Here is a 20,176-nt window from a genome sequence, read left to right on the forward strand (position 1 = left end):
GACATGTGCGTTATGGCACCACATGGCTTCCACTTGGCTACAGTTAGTGTTGCCATGGTTACAGTTTTACACAACTGAGCAGCTGAAAAACAAATCTCACGTTAGTGTCTCAGGATGTGAAGCTGCACCCCAGGGGCGGCGTCAGTGTTTGAAACACGACTGTACGTGCAATAAAACGTCATGCGCTACGCTCGCGAGCGAGCAAAAGTGGCGCCCTAAACGATCGAGTCCTTTCAGAAGCAATCTTTGCACTGATTGAATGAACATTCAAACAAAACAGAAACCCTCCAGATTTTGACTTTGTAATCCATGTTTTTCATCTTTAGTTATCCTTCTTAGGCCACACTCATCTTATTTTTCTCTTTCTTAAGCTGACCTCTTATTTACAGTTACACAGGGCAGTTGAAATCACAGTTCAGTTGTTTTTGTCCTTGCAGATCTAAGCAGAGTATTATTTGTTGTAGTAATTCTTCCTGTTCAGACAAGCCACTAAAGAAATGTTTCTACTGTGTTTCTGGTGTAAGTGATGGAAGAAATGCACACGTCAGGTCCTGTTTAAAAATCTCCACCAAAAAAACTTAATGGACAAAAACGTTTTACTCCATCCATTTGTTCTATTTGTCCACAGCCAGCTCTTCCTGCTCTTCCAGCTCTTCCAGCTCTTCCTGCTCTTCCAGCTCTTCCTGCTCTTCCTGCTCTTCCAGCTCTTCCTGCTCTTCCAGCTCTTCCAGCTCTTCCAGCTCTTCCTGCTCTTCCTGCTCTTCCAGCTCTTCCTGCTCTTCCAGCTCTTCCAGCTCTTCCAGCTCTTCCTGCTCTTCCAGCTCTTCCTGCTCTTCCTGCTCTTCCTGCTCTTCCTGCTCTTCCAGCTCTTCCAGCTCTTCCAGCTCTTCCTGCTCTTCCAGCTCTTCCTGCTCTTCCTGCTCTTCCAGCTCTTCCTGCTCTTCCAGCTCTTCCAGCTCTTCCAGCTCTTCCTGCTCTTCCAGCTCTTCCTGCTCTTCCTGCTCTTCCAGCTCTTCCTGCTCTTCCAGCTCTTCCTGCTCTTCCTGCTCTTCCAGCTCTTCCTGCTCTTCCAGCTCTTCCTGCTCTTCCTGCTCTTCCAGCTCTTCCTGCTCTTCCTGCTCTTCCAGCTCTTCCTGCTCTTCCAGCTCTTCCAGCTCTTCCTGCTCTTCCAGCTCTTCCAGCTCTTCCTGCTCTTCCAGCTCTTCCTGCTCTTCCAGCTCTTCCAGCTCTTCCTGCTCTTCCAGCTCTTCCTGCTCTTCCTGCTCTTCCAGCTCTTCCTGCTCTTCCAGCTCTTCCTGCTCTTCCTGCTCTTCCAGCTCTTCCTGCTCTTCCAGCTCTTCCTGCTCTTCCTGCTCTTCCAGCTCTTCCTGCTCTTCCTGCTCTTCCAGCTCTTCCTGCTCTTCCAGCTCTTCCAGCTCTTCCTGCTCTTCCTGCTCTTCCAGCTCTTCCTGCTCTTCTGTTGGGAAACAACAGTATTCCCAAACCAAATGAGAGATATAATCTCTACAGCACATCCTGAATCTGCCCCGGTGTCTCCTCTCAGTCTGATATGTCTGAGAATCCACACCACAGAGACGTGAGGAGGCATTCAAGTCAGCTGCCCAACACAAGTCTTTAGTTTGATGTAGACGAGTAGCAGCTCTACTCTGAGCCCTTCCTAAGTGACTGAGCTCTCTATCCTGGGGGCAGGCTAACCCTGTAACCCAGACATCATCTGAAGAAGCTGGCATTCACAGTCTTATGTGGTCACTACCAACAGCTCTTGTAGGGACGCAGATCAGCAGGTAACTCGACAGCTTCCCTTTCACACTCAGTGTTAACTATGACAGACTGATACGGTATCTGCAACACTCCTGACCCCGTACCAATTAATCTGTCAATTCCACACTCCCTCCGTCACTCATAAACACCTCATTTACAAACTCCCGTGGATACTCCACCCTTTCTGACACAGAAGCAGACTTGGAGATGTTGTGTTTTATTCCCAGTGTTGCAGATACACCAGAGTAGGCTGGATGGTGCTGTTTGATGACACCAACAGAATCAGATCATCTGCAAAAGATGAAGTGAGATCTTGAGAATACCGAATCTGACAGCCCAGGTGGGTGGAGTCCCCCCACCCCCCAAGAAATGCTGTCAGGTCCACAAAACACACGCAGACTCTCACAGCTTTGAGTTCCCCTGACAGGGTAAGTAGGCGGTCCGATGCTCCGTGGACAGGACAGAAACTACTGAGCAGCTCTGTGTTCAGCTTCTGCTGAGAAATAAATCTGACTCTCAAACATTCTTTCAAGTTTCTAAACAAAGACAGAAAGTTACAGATGAGCTGCTCCCATTGGTCCATTTGGTTTTGTGCCACTATACGGCCCCACCGACAACACTGACTCACTGCCTCCACGTACAGCAGGATGCATGTTGGACACGTTTCTGTCAAAGACATGTCAACCTAACATTACCCAAACATATGTAACAGTATGAGCACTACCTAAATGTTACTATCCTGAATGTGGCTCTTCAGTGTGGCTGAGACATTCTAGCATTAGAAGCAGCTCATGTGACCGACTGCTGAGGTCAGAGCTCCGGTTTTCCACAGAAAGACGATTGTCTTGTTTTCTGCATCAGAATAGTTTTTGCTGGCGCCGTTGGTCTGAATTATAGAGAGCTTCAGAGAAATGATGAGTAGGTATAACAGTCACTGAGTCATACGCTATGAATTGTAAGGGGGTGTTTCTACCACAGTACTAGTATTTTCTTAGCAGCTTAGCAGCTGTTAGTGATAAAGCAGATGCGTCATCTTTAAAAGTCTAAAGCCACAAACAAAAAAGATTTCTAATATCGCTTTAAAAGATGTTCACCATTAGGGACCAAAGGGAGTTATATTAGGAGCGTTCCCACCCAGAGTCGAACTTTCAACTTCTTTGTTAGAAAACAGCAGATGGAGAATTAGATTCAGAGCAGTGATGGAGGTCAAACATTTCCAGCATGTAAACCGATCCAGCCCCCGGCTGTCAGCTCACAGGTGGGACATGTTTCTGCCTGAGTCGGTAACCAGCTGATTGGTCAGTCAGTCAGCTGCACTTGCAGTCAGCTCCCACAGTGCCAGAAAAATAATGACATATATCCCTCAACTGGCACTACAAGGAAAATGCAGCCACAGCACAATGAGCTATTCCAAGATTTACTTGGATTTTTGTCTCATTACAGATGCCGGCCTGACACTGTCAGCAGCATACAAGCACACACGGTTGGAGAAATGCTGATGTCATCAGTGTGAGACAGCTGACAGGAGGATGTGGGGGGATCCTGTCATGTTTTGACGGCTAAAGCATTTGTGTCCGTCCACATAAGGTTGCATTTTTGGAACAGTTTCTAAACAGCATCCATAAATAATACATTTCCAGGAATGACTTTTTATTTATTTACTGAACAGAAAAGTGTTGACAAGACTAGCTGTTAGCACACTGTGTCAGCTCCTCGTGTGGGGAGAGACACGGCACCACACACTCTGGAGACCCAGCAGAGCAGACATGCCAAGCACAGCCTCTCATTTATTTAAAGACATGTTGCACATGCATATTAGATATTAGTAATATGAGTTGACTCTGGACCATAGGCAGTAGTTTCCCTGAGCTCAGTACGCTGTATGTCAGGGAAACAAAGAGGCAGACAACAACTAACAAGACATGTTCATCCTCATAAAGCTTCAGTGCACTTAGTGAGCACCAGCAGTTCACATGTGAACAGTTCAGCCAGCGATTCCTCTTTGGTGACGATGCAGTAAGTGAAACTGATGTTTCTTCTCTTCTTAATATGGTGTAAACTTTAACCCACTTCACATCATTTCAAATCTCATTAATAGTAATTATGGCTATTTAAATAAACAGTAATTATTCTTAATGTGAGCAGTCTATTAGAGTCTTAAACTTCTCGGGCTGAAAAAGTACCAGAAACTTATGGCGTTATTTTTGTGCCGCTATTCTGAGCGCACGTAAAAGAAAATGCAGGTGCAAGTGTTGCATTTTGAGGAGAAATTTATTTGGAGCGAAGAAAAGCTCAATTTGAGTGAGCAAAATTCATCGCTGCGTGCAAAAAATGTATTTCAGTGTTTGCTATTATCCACACACACACACACAATAGCAGCCCCGCTCGCTCGGTTTTTGCAATTTTTTTTACGTCCCCTCAGAATAGCGGCATAAAAATAACGCTAAAGGAAACTGAAGTTCCTTAAATAGCCACATATTCACTTTATTCTTCACTTGAGCCACTCTGGTGTCCACTTTAGAATCACATGATGCATGTCGTTGAACTATGGGAAGCTGTGGGAGCTCCCACACCTTCTTACCTGTGTAGGAGCAGAGAACATGGGATCGCTGCACATTGATCAGCAGGTTCAGTTAGTGACAGTGCTAACCACTGAGCTGCACAACTGCTCATACTGCAAAGCTGCATTTAAAACTGCAGGTTATGAGCATTTCAGTGTGACGAAGCAAAGGAGACAGCAGGGGTTTTGCACATGCTCGGGTCGCAGCTTTCACTTTCATTCATCATATTTGTATTTTTAATCCACCACTAAATGTTTAAATGCTTACTGTAGCACCTCACATCTAACTTTAACAGCAGCAGAAGTAGTCCGGTGCACATTCGAGATGAATGCATTTCTAAGGTCATCTGACCGAAATCTCCAATCTCCTGCTGAGCATTCTCGGTCATGCGGCGTGGAACTTTTCAGAGTTCCAGTCCCCAACAGTCGTTAGGAGTGATAATCCCATAATCACTGCCATCCTTAATGGGCTGTTTCGCTCTGAAGTGTCTCAGGCTACAGTGTGTACCGCGTCTCCCTGTGCCTTAATGAAGTTATGCAGATTTATGCAAATGAGGTCTAATCCCCGGGACACTGGGGACTCCGGGGTCCTTAAGTCGGTTAGCTGGCCTTTTCTGTGCCACCACTCTTGAGGTGGCACAGTGAATGAGAGAGGAAGTCCAAATGAGCGAGTGAAGACAAAGCAAGAGTAGATGAGAGGTGTGTGATGAAGTTTCGGAGGAACCCGTAGGAGGGCGACTTGATGAATGGGAGGGTGAGAGAGAAAGGGCAGCTGCCGGGAGATAAAGCAGTGACAGAGTGAGGCACAGGCTGAGAAGGAGAGCAAAGCACTGGGATCTACCAAGAACACGGACAGGCGGCTGGGCTATGCAGTGATATTTTTGGATTTAGAAAGATAGGAGGTGCACTCCCTCAGAGCTGTTCTCCAGAAAAATCTGAAACATGTGTTGATAACAACATCTGAGGATGAATTCCTCCTGAATAAGAAATGTGTCTGTAGTGCTTCTTGTTTCTATAAATGAGCAGTTCTTGTAAATCAATATTCCCTGACCTCCTTTCTAAGGCTCCTCTGCATTTCATATCAAAGGCTTGAGATCTGCAGACTCACACCTGCTGAGATTTTTGCAGCATTATAAGAAGCAGCTGTGCTCTGTGACCAAACCTGCAATCGACTGAAATGCATAACTCCATATCTCACATGATGCTTTCTAGCATACTGACCAAAGCTACAAAGTTGCATTATTCCCTCCAAAGGCAAACATGGGTGGCACAGTAAAGTCAAAATACATTATTCCAGCAAACTAGTTCAAGGCAGATATGACTGAATCCTGCAGTCGGGAACTTTGTTTATGCTGTTTTTAAACAAGCGGCCGATTCATCAGCGTTGATCACTGTGAGGGGCAAAATATGGGCAATGTGGTAATGTGTGTTTTTTATCATTTTAAAGATACATGTTAGTAGTGTCCATTTACTGTTAGCTCGACATGTTATTGTCTCCTCAAACATACTTTGGATACATTTTGTTTTCCTATTTTTATTGTGTTTTGTGTGCTTTTGCACTTTTTTCTGTTTGGAGGTGTTTGAACGGACAAATAACAAACAAAATCATAATTTCAGAGGTAACAAGGCAGTACATGCAGGCTAAACTGCAGAGTTTGCAAAATTGTGGTGCATTTTACAGTAATAGCCCATTTTGAATTAGCAATGATGAGGTACAACTGTCATTATCTCAAATAGATTTTCATAACAAATACTCTACAGTAAGGATAAGGAAGCTTTAATTCCAGTTGTTTCCTGCTTTTTAAAGCTAACAGAGGGAATCGCAGCTCAGATCTACTTTGAAATGTCGATTTAGTTTTCAGTTCAGCCTGTGTCACAGACTTCTGATGCAGTTGTAACTGAACGATGACAGAATGGCATCCATTCAGTCTTTACGTGTCTAAACTATCAGCCCACAAAGAAATACATGAAGTGTGTCCACGGTGAAAAACTCCTGAGTGGGATCGTTTCTTCTTTATTCATCTTTGCTTCTGTCTCACATCAAGGTGAGGGATAAACCTCCTGATTACCTGACTGGCTGCTGTTGATGCACTCAGGCTTGTCTCCTGTTTTCATCTCGGCATTAGGAAAAAAGCACAGTAGGGAAGCATGGTTTGATGCATTAGTCTTCGGGGCACTACTTTTTCGTTTTTAATGAAAGGCTCTACCAATTAAAAGCCGATGATGTGGAAGGAGGTGGAATCCTCCCAGACCCTCGTGGCACGAGAAAGAGTGCGTGCGTGCGTGCGTGCGTGCGTGCGTGCGTGCGTGTGTGTGTGTGTGCGTGCGTGCGTGCGTGCGTGTGTGTGTGTGTGTGTGTGTGTGTGCGTGTGTGTGTGTGTGTGTGTGTGTGTATGTTTCAGCTTTTCATAAGTTCATTTCTTCACAGGGGGCCCAGCATGCTTACAGCTTTATTGACTGGTAAGCTGATTATGATGAAACTACAACACAACTCAAGCCATTAAAGCAGAAAAATACAAACGCATAACACTGCAGCATTTGACCTCACGCACAACTGCAAAATCTGGTCCTTAGCAGGCCTCAAAATCAAACACAACCTCGGGGAACAACAAAATGAGTTACCAAAAATGAGGCCGAAAGGCAGAAATATGGTGTGAAAAACTAAGTTCACCTTTTCTCACTTCAGGAAAAGAGAAATTAACAGCTGAAAGCGAGATGTTGCTAAGCAAATGCATTTGATTAACTGATCATCGGTGAGTGTGAGCTCCTCTAAAAGGCTGCTGCTGTGGTGCATTCAGGTGACTTAATGCCAAGCAGGGAAACATCAGCACCGATCTTAGAGAAGCAGCTGCTGCTACTCATCAATCTGGGAAGGGTTATAAGCCCATTTCCAAACAATTTAAAGTCCATCATTCCACAGTATGAACGGCTATTCAAGTGGAAAATATTCAAAATAGTTTCCAATCTTCCCAAAAGTGGACGTCTTAGCAAACGTATCCCAAGGTCAGACCGAGTGTTGCTCAGAGACACTGTGAAAAAAACTACCCAAGAGCAACATCCCAAACCTGTTGGCCTTGATCACTTTTGGAACAACGTCCTTTGGACACATTAGTCCAAAGTGGGGCTGATTGGCCATGAAGTACAGTTCCAAGGGGGGGCACCCTGCAGTGATTGGGCTGAACATGAACTGTTCTTCATACCAAAGTAAGGCCGTCTGTGTGACAGTCATGACTTGGCCCAAACACCAGGATAATGATCCCAAGCATATCAACAAATCTCATAAAGCCATATTTTAGGTTTAATGTTTAAACAGGAGTGTTAATACAACTGTTTCATTGCTGCATTATAATAAAACCGAGTGTGTTGAGTTTGTTGCAGAAGAACGAGGCGATAAAGGTGAATCTTTGCTAACTTTGAATTTGTTACAAATGTGTTTTTGAGCTGAGATGGATCGAATTCCAGGGAGCAGCTGAAGCAGTGAGTGTAACAAACTCCTCTCCATCCTTAACAGCAGCAGAGTAAGTTTAAATGTACCATACCTTACTATTCTAAAAACGTGACTGTGGTGTCAGGTAGCTGCCACCACCAAAACAACGTGCGAGCGTGGGCGGCATAATCTGAGTGAAGCTGCTCATTATAAAACCCAAAAGGAAGATAGACAAATAATTGTTTCAACCTCATTTCAACAAGGAGACGCACAAGCTGGAGAGAATGGCTACACACCCTCAGCACCCCCAGCAGGTACCATGTTGCTTCGCTGAATACGTGCCCACATAATGCCAGAAGGCAGTTAGGCGTGGCTGCACGTTGGGCATCTGTGGAGAGAGGAGAAGGGTGGAGGGAGATGGAGGGAGTGCTGGTTGTCAGCTGAGACGAGGAGCAGCAAGGAGGAAGGAGCAAGTTGGAGAGGAGAGTGTTTACAAGCTCCAGGAGTTTACAAGTACATGAGTGTGTGTGTGTGTGTGTGTGTGTGTGTGTGTGTGTGTGTGTGTGTGTGTGTGTGTGTGTGTGTGTGTGTGTGTGTGTGTGTGTGTGTGTGTGTGTGTGTGAACGAGAGACAAAGAGAGTGTGAGTGAGAGACGAGTGATTTCACAGCAGCAAAGTGCGATCTCGAGGCTCTGACTCACTCCTGCCTCCAGCAGCAGAGTTGCTGTGTTTACACCCTCAGAATGAAACAGATGGAGCAGAAGAATAAGGTGAACCACAGAGGAGACCCTGCTCTTTCTGTTTGTTTTGGACTGTTTAAGTATTGCCAATATTGACGTCTTTTTGTAGGTCATTTTTAATATTGTTGAATTTTCTAATATCATTTTCTAAACTGTGCATCTGTAGGGAAACAGGCTACATTTGTTCTGCATCGCTGTCACAGCCATCCAAGAAGAAAGCAGATGGAGCGCTCACATGTCCGATCACAGCCTGATCCATGTATTCGAGCCGTATGTTGTTGTGGGTGTATGTAACATTTCTGTCTTCCTGCCCTGGAGCATCAGACTCAAGTGTAACCTTGAGTGGAAACCATCAAAGCCCAGAGAAACATGGAGCTCAAGGACGCTCAGGTGGCTGACCTTCTGTCACCGGCTGACAAGCAAAAAGAGACTCAACAGGCAAACTAAATTCTGTTTACACTTTATTCTATTAATGCATGTTGTTTGTGTGTCAAATCAGTTCCTTAAAAGTCAAAGGTTGGTGTAAATCTGACTAAAGAATCTGACTTTGCAAATTTAAGAAAATGAGGAAGCTACCGCAGCCTGTTGTCTGTGTGTGAATCTGACGTAAGCAGCAATTTAGGATTCGACAAAATGTGGCAACACGGAAGCAACGACTGTGCTTCCTCTAACGGTCAGGCTCCAAAGGTGAGTCAGGCCAACGAGACCCCCGTTAAACCTACCAGAACTCAAATGTTTGTGTTTCAAATGTAATCACAGGGTTGGATTGTGTTAACTTTTAAAGGTAAGGAAGTGGACACCTGGAAAGTGATAACTGCGTGCTAGAGTCTAATTATCAGTAACTACAGTGGGATGCAAACGTTTGGGCAACCTTGCTAATAGTCATTGTTTATGCACCTGCCTGATTGTGTTTAAACAATTATCGCACACTTTCTGTAAATCCAATAAACTTCATTTCACTTCTCAATTATCACTGTGTGAGTCTCCTGTATGATATATTTAACTGACATTTTTATTGCAACAATCCCACTGTGTGCATGAATACAACAGGTACATCTGACTTTTCAGGCAGTAGAAAATTTAAACTGGTATATCAGCCTGATCGAGTGTTATTCATGCAATGACAGCGAGCTATCTGATGCCTTCTCAAACAGGAAATGGTTAATATTCTCTTAGGAGACTTCAGAATATGGAGTTTGCCTGACATTACATTCATTACATTAATATGCAAAAATATTTGTTATTTCTATGCATGTAACATCTGACTGTGTGTGCATGTAGTGTGAGAACACGTCCCTCAGCACAGTAGTGAGGCTCACTGATTGCATAGCAATGACACAGAGGAGCGCAATGTATCAAGATACACACAGACTACATGTCAGCACAACATCGTCCTCCTGCATCCATACGTCTGATTCAGTTGTCTGTGTCTAAAGGTCACCAAAGGTAACTTCAGCCCAACCAGGTCGCCTAAAACTAAAAAGCAGAGCCAATTATCTGTCAGCTCTGGCCCAGCGTTCAACACTGACCGCAGTGTGTGAAGGATGTAGACTGTAAAGCTACCTGGAGCTGCTTAATATAACAGTGCACTTGTACCTTTTCGAGCAGTCTGTGTGTGTGTACATGACAGTGGGTGGGAGTGCGGGTGGAGGAAACGGGGAGGTGGGGTTTCTATGGCAATGAAGTGTTTGTGCTTCAGCTGCAGAACGGCAACATCCTCCCTGGAGGACAGCGACTTTAAGAGTTGTAATCTGGCAAAGTCTTCTCTGAGGAGCAGCAAACACACAACACCACGTGAGCCTAAAGGTTGCTGCGACCTCCCGACGTGTAGAAAAGGAGGCCCTGTCTGTGGGCGGATCACGGGACATGCAGAGCGAGGGACGTGCACAGAGGATCAGGGTACAGTAAGGAGAGAAGGTTGATAACGGTGCATGTACATGAGTTACGTGAGCTGGAAACCTTGACGGCTAAAAATGTCCTCGTGTGTTTGAGCATCGTTTCCCGTTGACTTATCCTGTTATTGCCTTTAATTACATTTAATGTTTCATCTAAATAGCGGTGTTCAGAATAAACAGAAAACCAGGATCAGTAAACATATTGTAGCCCATGAATTATACATTCTCTGTCAAGGCCACTTGGAAATGAGCACGTTTTCAAACAAACTACAGAAACACAAGGTTGGGAAACATTTCGAGTCCTGTAACACTGAATATATGAAGTAATGACTATAGAATACATATGAAACTGTAGCTTTTATTTCACCTTTTTACAATAAATGTCTGGGTGTACTAGTACACTGTCCTCATTATTTGAACTTTAGCCGTGTGTAGACCCACAGTGTCGTATCATACATGACAGAATTTAATGTTTCCATTTCTCAAGATTTTTGTTACTAATAAGTAACTTTTATCATTTATCTGGGTCATTCTCAGCAGTGATCGTTACCCAGTGCTAAATTAGTAAGTAAGAAACAAAAAAGTGTTAAAAAGTATAGAAATAATGAAAGTATTTGATATTTGAATTTCCACCATAAGTTTGATGGTGCAACATTTACTTCTGTCTGCTGCATTTTGTCACTTTTATACTCCATATGTAAGCGTGCGTGTGTGTGCGCGTGCGTGTGTGCGCGTGCGCGTGCGCGTGCGTGCGTGTACGTGCGTGCGAGCGTGTGTGTGCGTGCGTGCGTGCGTGCGTGCGTGCGAGCGTGTGTGTGCGTGCGCGCGCGTGCGTGTGTGTGTGCGTGCGTGTGTGTGTGCGTGCGTGTGCGTGTGCGTGCGTGTGCGTGCGTGCGTGTGTGCGTGCGCGCGCGCGTGTGTGTGCGTGCGTGCGTGCGTGCGTGTGTGTGTGTGTGTGTGCGTGCGTGCATGAAGTGTTCATGTGAATATTTCCACCTGGAAATCTCATTTTTCTGATTATTCTGACATCGTGTGGATTATCTGTCGTTGTGTTGCAGCAGACTCTGACAGGTGTAAGCTCTGGTACCTTGTGGAATACTTCTGAACAACATAGTTCTACCTCACAATCACAGTAATCAGCACTTTCTAACGTTATAAAAACGTGCCTGACACTGGTGTCTAATGAGCCTTCTCACCTGATACATCTATAGCTCAAAATGACCTTTGAGCAGCTCGCATGTCTTCCGAGTGGCCTGACAGGCCCTACCTTTGCTGAAGCACACGCCTCCTTTTCCTTAACGATCCTATTTAGACCTATCAGATGTTTGGGGGGCAGGGACAATCAAAAACACCTGGAAAGAGGTGGTCGTAGGATGTTTGGGAGAAATGTTTTCAGAGTAATGGTGAAAGAAACAAACAAAATTAAAAGTCTGTTGACATGTTTCTGTGTCTAGTGTAGATTATAGCACACGCTTCGATCTAAGGCCGCGAGAGCTGCTTGATCACCTTGTTCTCACACAGTATTTCAGGTGGTAAAGTTTGCTCCTTAATCATCTCCTCCATGCTCAGCATCAGGCTTTGTGATATCAGCACATTATTGTAGAAGCCACCCCACCTCAAACAGAAAAACTCTCCGCTCTGCTTCTTGTAGCATGACGGCTGCTTCACCCTCACTGTGCTCCACATGAGGAAGCTTTCTTCACTTACTGTATATCTGAGCAAAAAGAAGCAGCCGGATATTAAATGCTGATCAAATGAAGCCTCTTACAAAGAAAAAGCAAAGATCTTTACTTTGGATTAATTTCAGCTCTCAGTGCCTTTTCCTTCAACCAGTTTAGGGCTTTCTTCACAGATCTTGGTGTCCATTTACACTCCTCCTCTGTGCCTCCCTGTTCATTGCCCACATCCGCCGGGCACTATGACAACAGCACCAGCAGCAGGCAGGGTTACCCCAGCCATAAGCCTTCAGCAGTCATAGAAAACGACCCTGGGGAGGCGTTCAGATAGCACCGATGTGAACTTCTTTGCCCTTCTCTCATAAACACGGGAAGCTTCCTGCCACACACTGAACCAAATGCAAATCCTCAGGAAAGAGACATTTAAGATATGAACACAGTGGAGTGAGTCGGCAGCGTTCCAGCGAACAGCTGAATATGTTCACCTTTGCAGAGTCATCCACGCTTATCAGCATGGAAAACTAAGCAGAGCAGGATTAATGTCAATTACCCAACTCCAACGTCAATTATTCAACTCGACTGCACATGTGTGGAGTTTCTTCTCAGCACCTCCGTGTGAGGAAAGAGTGTTTTTATGTGAAAACCTTATTTCATTTTCAGCTGCTGTCGTGACTGTTAGGAGTGCAGAGTCACATCGCTGGCTTTTCCACAGCAGGCCTGTAAACTACCCAAGAGCAAGGTGCATGGTAGAAGGCAGGCAGCTTGTTTTCTGTGTTTAGACAGGGGGTCCCGAGCAAAGACTTTAATTCAGCCAACATCTGAATGTTTATCTTCTCCGCCCTGGAGAAACTGACATTTTAAAGAGGCATTTTAATCCCTTGCGTCAATATAGCCTTCACCAGCCTGGAAAATGAATGGCAATGACACACATCCACTCTTTCTTCCTCTGTACGCCATAGCCTCATCTTCATCTGCCCCGAGGTGCAGAGAACGTGCTGCTCACGGCTGCAGAGGCACGTCTGAAGTCTGGTCACACGCTTGTGGTTGGGAACAACATGCATGATTTGCATCAAAGATAAAAGTGCCACAGGGAGGTGGGGACGGGTGGAGACAGCTTTGAATTTCATGCCCACGGGCTCTTATGCAAAATCCATCGGTTCAGATATATTGTTTGTTTTTGAAGCTTGCTGGAGATCGATTAATGTGAAACAGCGATTTGGAAGGCAAACGAAACTCAGAATGGTTTCAGCGATTACTGAGTATAAACACTGAGGACGAACCTGATTCCATGAAAGCAAGTGTACTAAAGGATGCAGATACTAACCTTTAACAAGAGGCTCCAAGTAAACTCAGGAGCGCATCAATCTACACAAGCTGCTGCTGCCGTGAAACGTTTGGCATCCGTAAAGTTTCGCTCGATTTCTGATTGGTTTCATTTATCACAGAGTTCCGACCCTTGTGACGTGTCACGGCCATTAAGCATGCAGGGGACACCATAATTGAGGCTAATTCTGGAAAACAACGTGTCACCTCAACGTCTACATCATTAGGATGCTATTTCTAACAGCTCCCGAGTCAGCAAATCAATCACTACCGCCGGGCCTCGATGAAAGCAAAGCAGGCTGTGGACGCTTGGATAAACAATCTGAAGGAGGAAAATCTAGATTCTTACTTTGACTGTCAAATTTCCTGATGATGGTATCCAGGAAGGTGTTCTGCGGAGCCACATGGCCCCTCCGGACTGGCATCTTCGCTGCAGTGGCCCCTGGACTGCGAAAGACTTTGCGGGACTTTGAATAATATCACAGCGAGAGCGCAGTTCTCCAATCTCCGCAGCCGGGCGCACGACGCTCACGGCGCTCCCGGCATGGACGCTACAGCGCCAGGCTCAATCCGGGGGCCAAAGTTTTCCCAAGTTTGGCCGCAGAGAAAGTGAAATCTCTTTCCACGAGAAAGTGAGGAAGAGGAGAGTTCTGGAAAAGGAGGCGCGCTGTAGGATCTGAGCCGTTTTTTGCCCTCCAGTTTCCAGCCTGAGAGGCGCGAGCGTGTCTGCTTGTGTGGAGAGGGCCGCCTGTCAGGTGATGTTCCTCCTGCTCTCACACTCGCTGGAGCGCGGGGGACCACTCATCCTGCACTACAACCCGCTCCCGTGAAGCGAGCTTTCCGACGAACCTCTGTGGAGCCAAGGCTCTGGCGCTGAGCTGCGCGTCTTTATTCTTCTCTTATTCCACCTCCTCCTCTTCGCCACCTGAAGCTCAGCGCGTTTCACTGGGGAGGAAATGAAGAACACCGGATTGGTTGCATGAAAACAGCAGAGCTCAAGAACAGCAACCCGAAGCGTCCTAGATCAGTGTTTTTTTAGGAGGTGTTCACTGTATCTCTCTCCTCCATCTCGCTGTGCGCTCTGCCAGATGACTTCAGCTCCACTGGCTTCTAACTGCGTCTCTTTTTAACCCTTTGCGCATCAGGAGCGAGATAGCCAACCTTTGATGGGTGGAGGAGAAGGAGCGCGCTCTCGGCCATCCCTGCTCTCCTCACCCCAGAAAAAAACTGCTTATTACACCTCCAAGAGCTTTGCAGTTTGGGGGTTTTGGTCGCTGAAAACGTGGCCCAGATATCATTAAAGAGCACTGCAACTGATTTAAATGCCTCAAAACAAGATCATTTGTCACAAAGATGATCTTGTAATGAATGTGTGGTGCAGGTGATGGTGGATACGAGCTCTGAAAGGCTGCCGTTGTTAACAGGTGTTCGGCTTTGTGCTGCATTACCTGTCCTCAGCAGCTATGGGAGGGATTCAGTTTACATCCACGCCCTTCTGCCCGCTCCTGTGCTGCTTGTCTCTGTGTAACAAAAGACTCCATCCATACCTCACAAAGGAACATTCACCTGCGCGAAAGTGAAGCGTGTCTCTCTGCCTGAGCTGATCCTGAATCAGCGAGTTTGCCGTGGATAACGAAAGGCCGTTTAAAACGCGTTGCTGGTGCTTCTTTATTGTGCTTCAGGGAGGGTCGGATGGGGATTCACCACTCAGCCTGCTCAGCTACGTCACAAGGGTTCCCCCCTTCCGTCAACCTGGGGATGATGCCTTCATGGAGCGTCGGGTATTGCGGATCTAGCGGATGGATTGAAACCCAGTCCTGCTCTTCCGCTCTATTTTAGCATTACATGTAATATCTTTAAATATATGAATGTTCTCCAAACATTAAGAACGCATAACGTGTCATTAATTTAGACTGTTAGCTAAAAAGGACTAAATTGTATGTCGGAAATGAAACCACATACTGTCATGGTACACAACAGTACAATCTAATTACACAAAATGATGATGATGATTATTGTTATTATTATGTTGTCACAAGTTAATTATTTAACTGACAAGCTCGTTTTCTTGTGATAAACGGTTGGTAGTATATATATTGTCATTGTGGGGGAAATGAAACAGAAATGCTGATTATGTCCCAAAGACGAGATCGGATGAAATTCTCGTCTTTTTGTATTAAAATGCAGCCGCGTGTGCGCTGCTGTCAAAGCCACTGGGAGCAAGAGTAGTTTGTGAGCTGCTGGGGACACTAACGAGGTGAAATTACGATGACCTTGTTTGAAGCATCGCTTCAATTTAGCTGTGAGGTATTAATTTTCCGACCGGCATTGAAGGCATCAGCAGACAAAGCGTTTTCCTGAATCCCTTGAAGTCCATTGGAACCGGACTGCAGCCGGTTCACCTGTGATGGCTCCGACTGAGGAAAACGTCCTTGTTTTCAGCAGCGCCAAGCAAAGGCCTGAAGCCCTCTGCTGCTCCGTGGAAGCATTTATCAAAAATGTCCTGCACAGCTCCATAAGGCGTCCTCCCCCCCTTTTTCCTCAGCATCATATTTTTAATGATTAGTCACACGTGATAAATTGCAGCCCTGCAGCTGGACGAAGACTATCGATCAAAACGTGAGTCTTTGGCATGAATTAAAAATGCAGCGGTTACTGCTCTTATTACTTCCAGCAGTATTTACTGAAGCAGCTGAAAGCCAGAGGAGGCGTGCTGGTCAGCCTTCCCCTCAAAACTCCCTTATTTAGTCAAGAAAAGAGAGGACGAGGAGAGGAAGAAAGGAGGGGACCGAGGAGGCAAGAAGGGGATGATGAGAGAGGAAAATCAATATGTAACTAAAGTTGATTGATTGATTGATTGATTGAATCTTTATTTTGAACATGTTGAAAAAGTATTAAAAAAAATAGAATTAAAAGAGACAAATGAACAAAGCAAACAAAAGGAAAACGAGCAACCACAACTCCAAATAACGTCCATGTTCAAAAAGTTCATTGATGAATTCCCAATGTGTGCGCACCTTACATTATATTGGATAAACGACTGAAATAAATAAAGAGAACAAGCTCCGGGCGTCACTTTGACACATCCATTAAAAGCTACATCTCCTTACAGCCGTGGCTAAACAGCTCCGCAGTAAATGAAACTGTCAGCAGAAACCGTGTTTTTCACACTGCCAGTTGTGTTAGACGTAGAAGCTGCAGAAGGTTTTATGAAGTAACCAAGAGAAACGCAGAGAGATGGATGATGGGTTTTAAATCATGTATAATCTTACTGTCTTTGCATTCCCCATAAAAGACCCGGTGACACAGGAGACGAGCTCATCTGTGGGGAAATGAGCACATTATTTTAAAAAGGACTTGAACGCTAAATCTAACGAAGGCTTGCGTTACAGCCAGGAGGCTGTCAGGACAGCAACCTCTTTGATGCAAACCGAAGGAAAAGGGAAACGAACAGCAGCATGTTTGTGGCGTACACAGCTCGTTTGCTGCAGATATTTATCTGGAAGCTTCTGCAATTGTACTTACATCCTTTAGATGTTAAGTTTACTGAAGTGTGCAAGTAAAGCTGCTTAATTCTCTGGATTAGAACATTGTGATTACTCTCAGTGTATTAAACTACTACTACTATTATTATTATTAATAAAAAGCACATCAGCATAATTTGAATGTATGAAGGAAATCTGTCGGTGATCTCAGCCCTGAAATTGATCATAAATCAATCTTATAATCTTTTATCTTATAAACTTTTAATGGCACTTTTATTAACGTGGTGCTTTCCACGTCCCACAAAGCAACGAAGCATGTGCTGCTGCAACACTGCTTAAAACAGAAAAGGATTCCTCAAAGACAGACAGCTGACCTGCTGTCCATTTATTGACCAGCCCGTCAGCACTGCACTGTAAACATGGGAATATAACCCAGACTAGTAGCTGTTCAGTTCAGTAGCTGCTACGTATACATACACAAACATACACAAGAAACATGTTTTAATGCAGTAGAACTTGTATCATAGGATCTTTAATCTATAAATACACAGTAGAATGTACAGGCTGCAGAATATGTAAGAAATATACGATCAGCAGTAAGAGCCAGTCATTTGGTGACTGAGCACTACAGAGCACTGTGTTTATCAGCAGGGACTTTTTCCACTCATCCATCTGTCCACCCAGAATCCTCCATCTATCACCCAGCTGGCTTTTAGCGAGGTGCTCCTTGGTGCTTTGGACTTCACACTGTTCTCTCTGCGGTGCGTTCGCAGACGCGTCCAACAGACTCGCTCAGCGTCGGGACAGATCGCCTCCTGCGGAGAAAGGAAACAGTGAGCCGGTGTCGCATCTTCACCGCTACTCCGTCAAAGAACTGAACACGTTCAGCAAACAGAAAACTGCTTCCTGTACAGGATGACAGATTGAGACCCAGTGTGTGCAAAGACTTCTGGCTCAATTCTGAAATGAGCCTGATGAAACTGAACTCTATTAAAACAGGTGCAATGTAGATGCAGATGTGTAGAAACGATGTTATATGGATTCATAGGCGCGCGTCTGTGCGTGTGTGTTATCAAAGATTGATCGCACCAACGGCCAAAGCCATCAGATGTAATGTCCACGGAGGAGCAGCACTGGGGGTGGGGTTCTACATCGTATGTGGCTCCATCCAATTAACTGAGGCGATCAGCCATGCTGATGAATGGATTACAGCATAATTGCTTCAGAGGTGGGACCCTTCATTAAATCATTTATGACGGGCAAATGTGAGCATATGTTTGTGTGTGTAAATCTGCAGGAATGCTCGTGTCAGTGACCACACGCTTGTGGTTCAGCCTGGTGGTAATAAAAACAACTGTGACATGAAGGCTGAGTCTTTGAATTGGATATGTTCTTCCCATTTCCAGCCCTGTACTTTCATTCTTGGACTTTTGCTTTCTGATTGGCTGCTTGCTGCAAACAGAAGGTTAGAGCAGCACTTTCACTTTGGCTCTGTTTCTGTTTCATTCCACAGCAGTGCATGCTCCTCACTGAACAAGAGTGAGGTGGTTTCTTAAAATGTACAATGTGCACACACACAGTGAGAGAGAAATAACAGCAGACCCGTCTAATAAGTGTTTTCATGTAAATAATAGTTTGTTTTGTGTTTTTTCCACAGACAAACACATTTTTCTACGCCACAGATTTAACACACAAGTATAAATGCTCTCTCAGATGAACTACAAAACACAACACATTGCACCGTTTCATTATTTATTTACCAAAAGCTGAGCCAAAAAACAAAGTCCACCCTCTCTAAAGCCTTCAAGAGGGTTAGAAGCAGCCAAGAGATCGAATGCACAGTCAGGTGAAAACATCAACAACTGTTGCTGCCCATCAATCTGGGAAGGGTTCAAGCCCATTTCCAAACAGTTTGAAGTCTTATTCTACAGTGTGAAAGACTATCCAGAAGTGGACGTCCCAGCAAATTCACTCCAAGGTCTCAGCGTGCAATGCTCAGAGGAACTGCAGCAAACACAAGAGTTCATCCCGGCAAGAGTTAGCATGCTCAGCTTTAAAATTCACCACATTATAAAAAAAGGCTGAACAAGTACGACTTTTTTTGGAAGGAAAAAATAAGATGAAGGAATACAACAACGTCCTTTGGACAGACAACACCAAAGCAGAGATGTTTGACCATAAACCAGCATATCAGCACAAACAGCCCTAATCAGCTGCCAAGTGTAGCGATGATTTGGAGTTACAGCCATAGGTCCTGGGTTTCTAGCAGCCTAGCAGCAACACCTCTGTATACCAAAGTATTCTAGAGAACATGAAGCCATCAGCCTGACACCTGAAGTGTGACTGAAACTGGGTCCTACAACAAGACAAAGGTCCCAAGCACAGCTGCAAGTGTTCAACAGAACGGCTAAAAAAGAACAGGATCGAGGCGCTGCAACGGCCCAGTCACAGTCCAGACCTCAGCCTAATTGAAATGCTGTAGCGGGACCACAGGAGAAGTTTCTATAAATAAATGCATGCCTGCAAAGCTCAGTGAGCTGAAGCATGTAAGGAACAGTGGGCCAATGATGTGAGAGGCTGATAAACAAACAGCAAATGATTACAACAAAGTATTATTACTGAAGGTGTTCTACAAGCTACTGAATCACGAGATCACCTCCCCTGCCCCGTAAGCTGGAGAGGAAAACATGGACGACTGACAGCTGTTCTGCTTTCAGAGCGATCGTCCCGATGCAGCCTTCTGCCTTGTTTTAATATTAGATACCAAGTCTGATGCTGAGAGGAGGCTAAAGGACAAATGGACACAGACGGTCGTCACAGAGAAACTGCAGCCCGGCTGATAACCTGAAGCCACAGACGGACGTCACTGTTGTTGAAGACACTGATCATTAAGACACCAAGAATCAAACTACAGGATTATTAAAGTTTCCACTGTGGGTGTGCCAAGTAACAAAATCTGTTATGTCATTCATGGAGGTAACACCTGCTCTCCACGTTAACAGGTTTCCACACCACTGATGATAGCAAAAGTGACATCACTGATAGAGGGTGTGTCCCAAACTCGCCATGAGCCTAAAGCTCCACCTAACGACGAGTCTGATCCAGAAACGCAGGGGAGCTGCTTCAACTGTGACATCTTCACAGGCACCCAGTCTTTACTTTTCAAAGCTGCCTTGAGTTTGATTACAGAACAAGAACTCCTCAAGGACAAACGTGAAACTCTTAGTTGCATTCAAAGTAAATTATTTGCACGGAGCAGTAACTGCTGCTAGTTTCTGACATGCAGTAAGTTTGGTTGTAGACTTCAGAC

General features: G+C 45.1%; 2 protein-coding genes across 5 annotated transcripts in view; both read right to left on the reverse strand.

Annotated features, from left to right (window-relative positions):
* Window positions 1–14,953, reverse strand: part of kcnh2b (potassium voltage-gated channel, subfamily H (eag-related), member 2b) — a 278,133-nt gene extending 263,180 nt beyond the window's left edge. The window contains exon 1 of the mRNA XM_085418034.1: window positions 13,731–14,953. Coding sequence (XP_085274160.1) covers window positions 13,731–13,806 — 76 coding nt within the window. The 5' untranslated portion in view covers window positions 13,807–14,953. The remainder of the gene's footprint in view (window positions 1–13,730) is intronic.
* Window positions 14,954–16,238: 1,285 nt separating this feature from the next.
* sspo (SCO-spondin) overlaps window positions 16,239–20,176 on the reverse strand; it is a 102,289-nt gene continuing 98,351 nt past the window's right edge. For all 4 annotated transcript variants that reach the window (XM_085418025.1, XM_085418021.1, XM_085418024.1 and 1 more), the window contains one exon: window positions 16,239–17,681. In XM_085418025.1, the coding sequence (XP_085274151.1) occupies window positions 17,659–17,681 (23 nt within the window). In that variant the 3' untranslated portion in view covers window positions 16,239–17,658. The remainder of the gene's footprint in view (window positions 17,682–20,176) is intronic.

The sequence above is a fragment of the Rhamphochromis longiceps genome, linkage group LG9 (genome assembly GCF_057381845.1).
Source record: "Rhamphochromis longiceps isolate RC_006_pf linkage group LG9, R_longiceps_female_GT1.1, whole genome shotgun sequence".
Classification (NCBI taxonomy): domain Eukaryota; kingdom Metazoa; phylum Chordata; class Actinopteri; order Cichliformes; family Cichlidae; genus Rhamphochromis; species Rhamphochromis longiceps.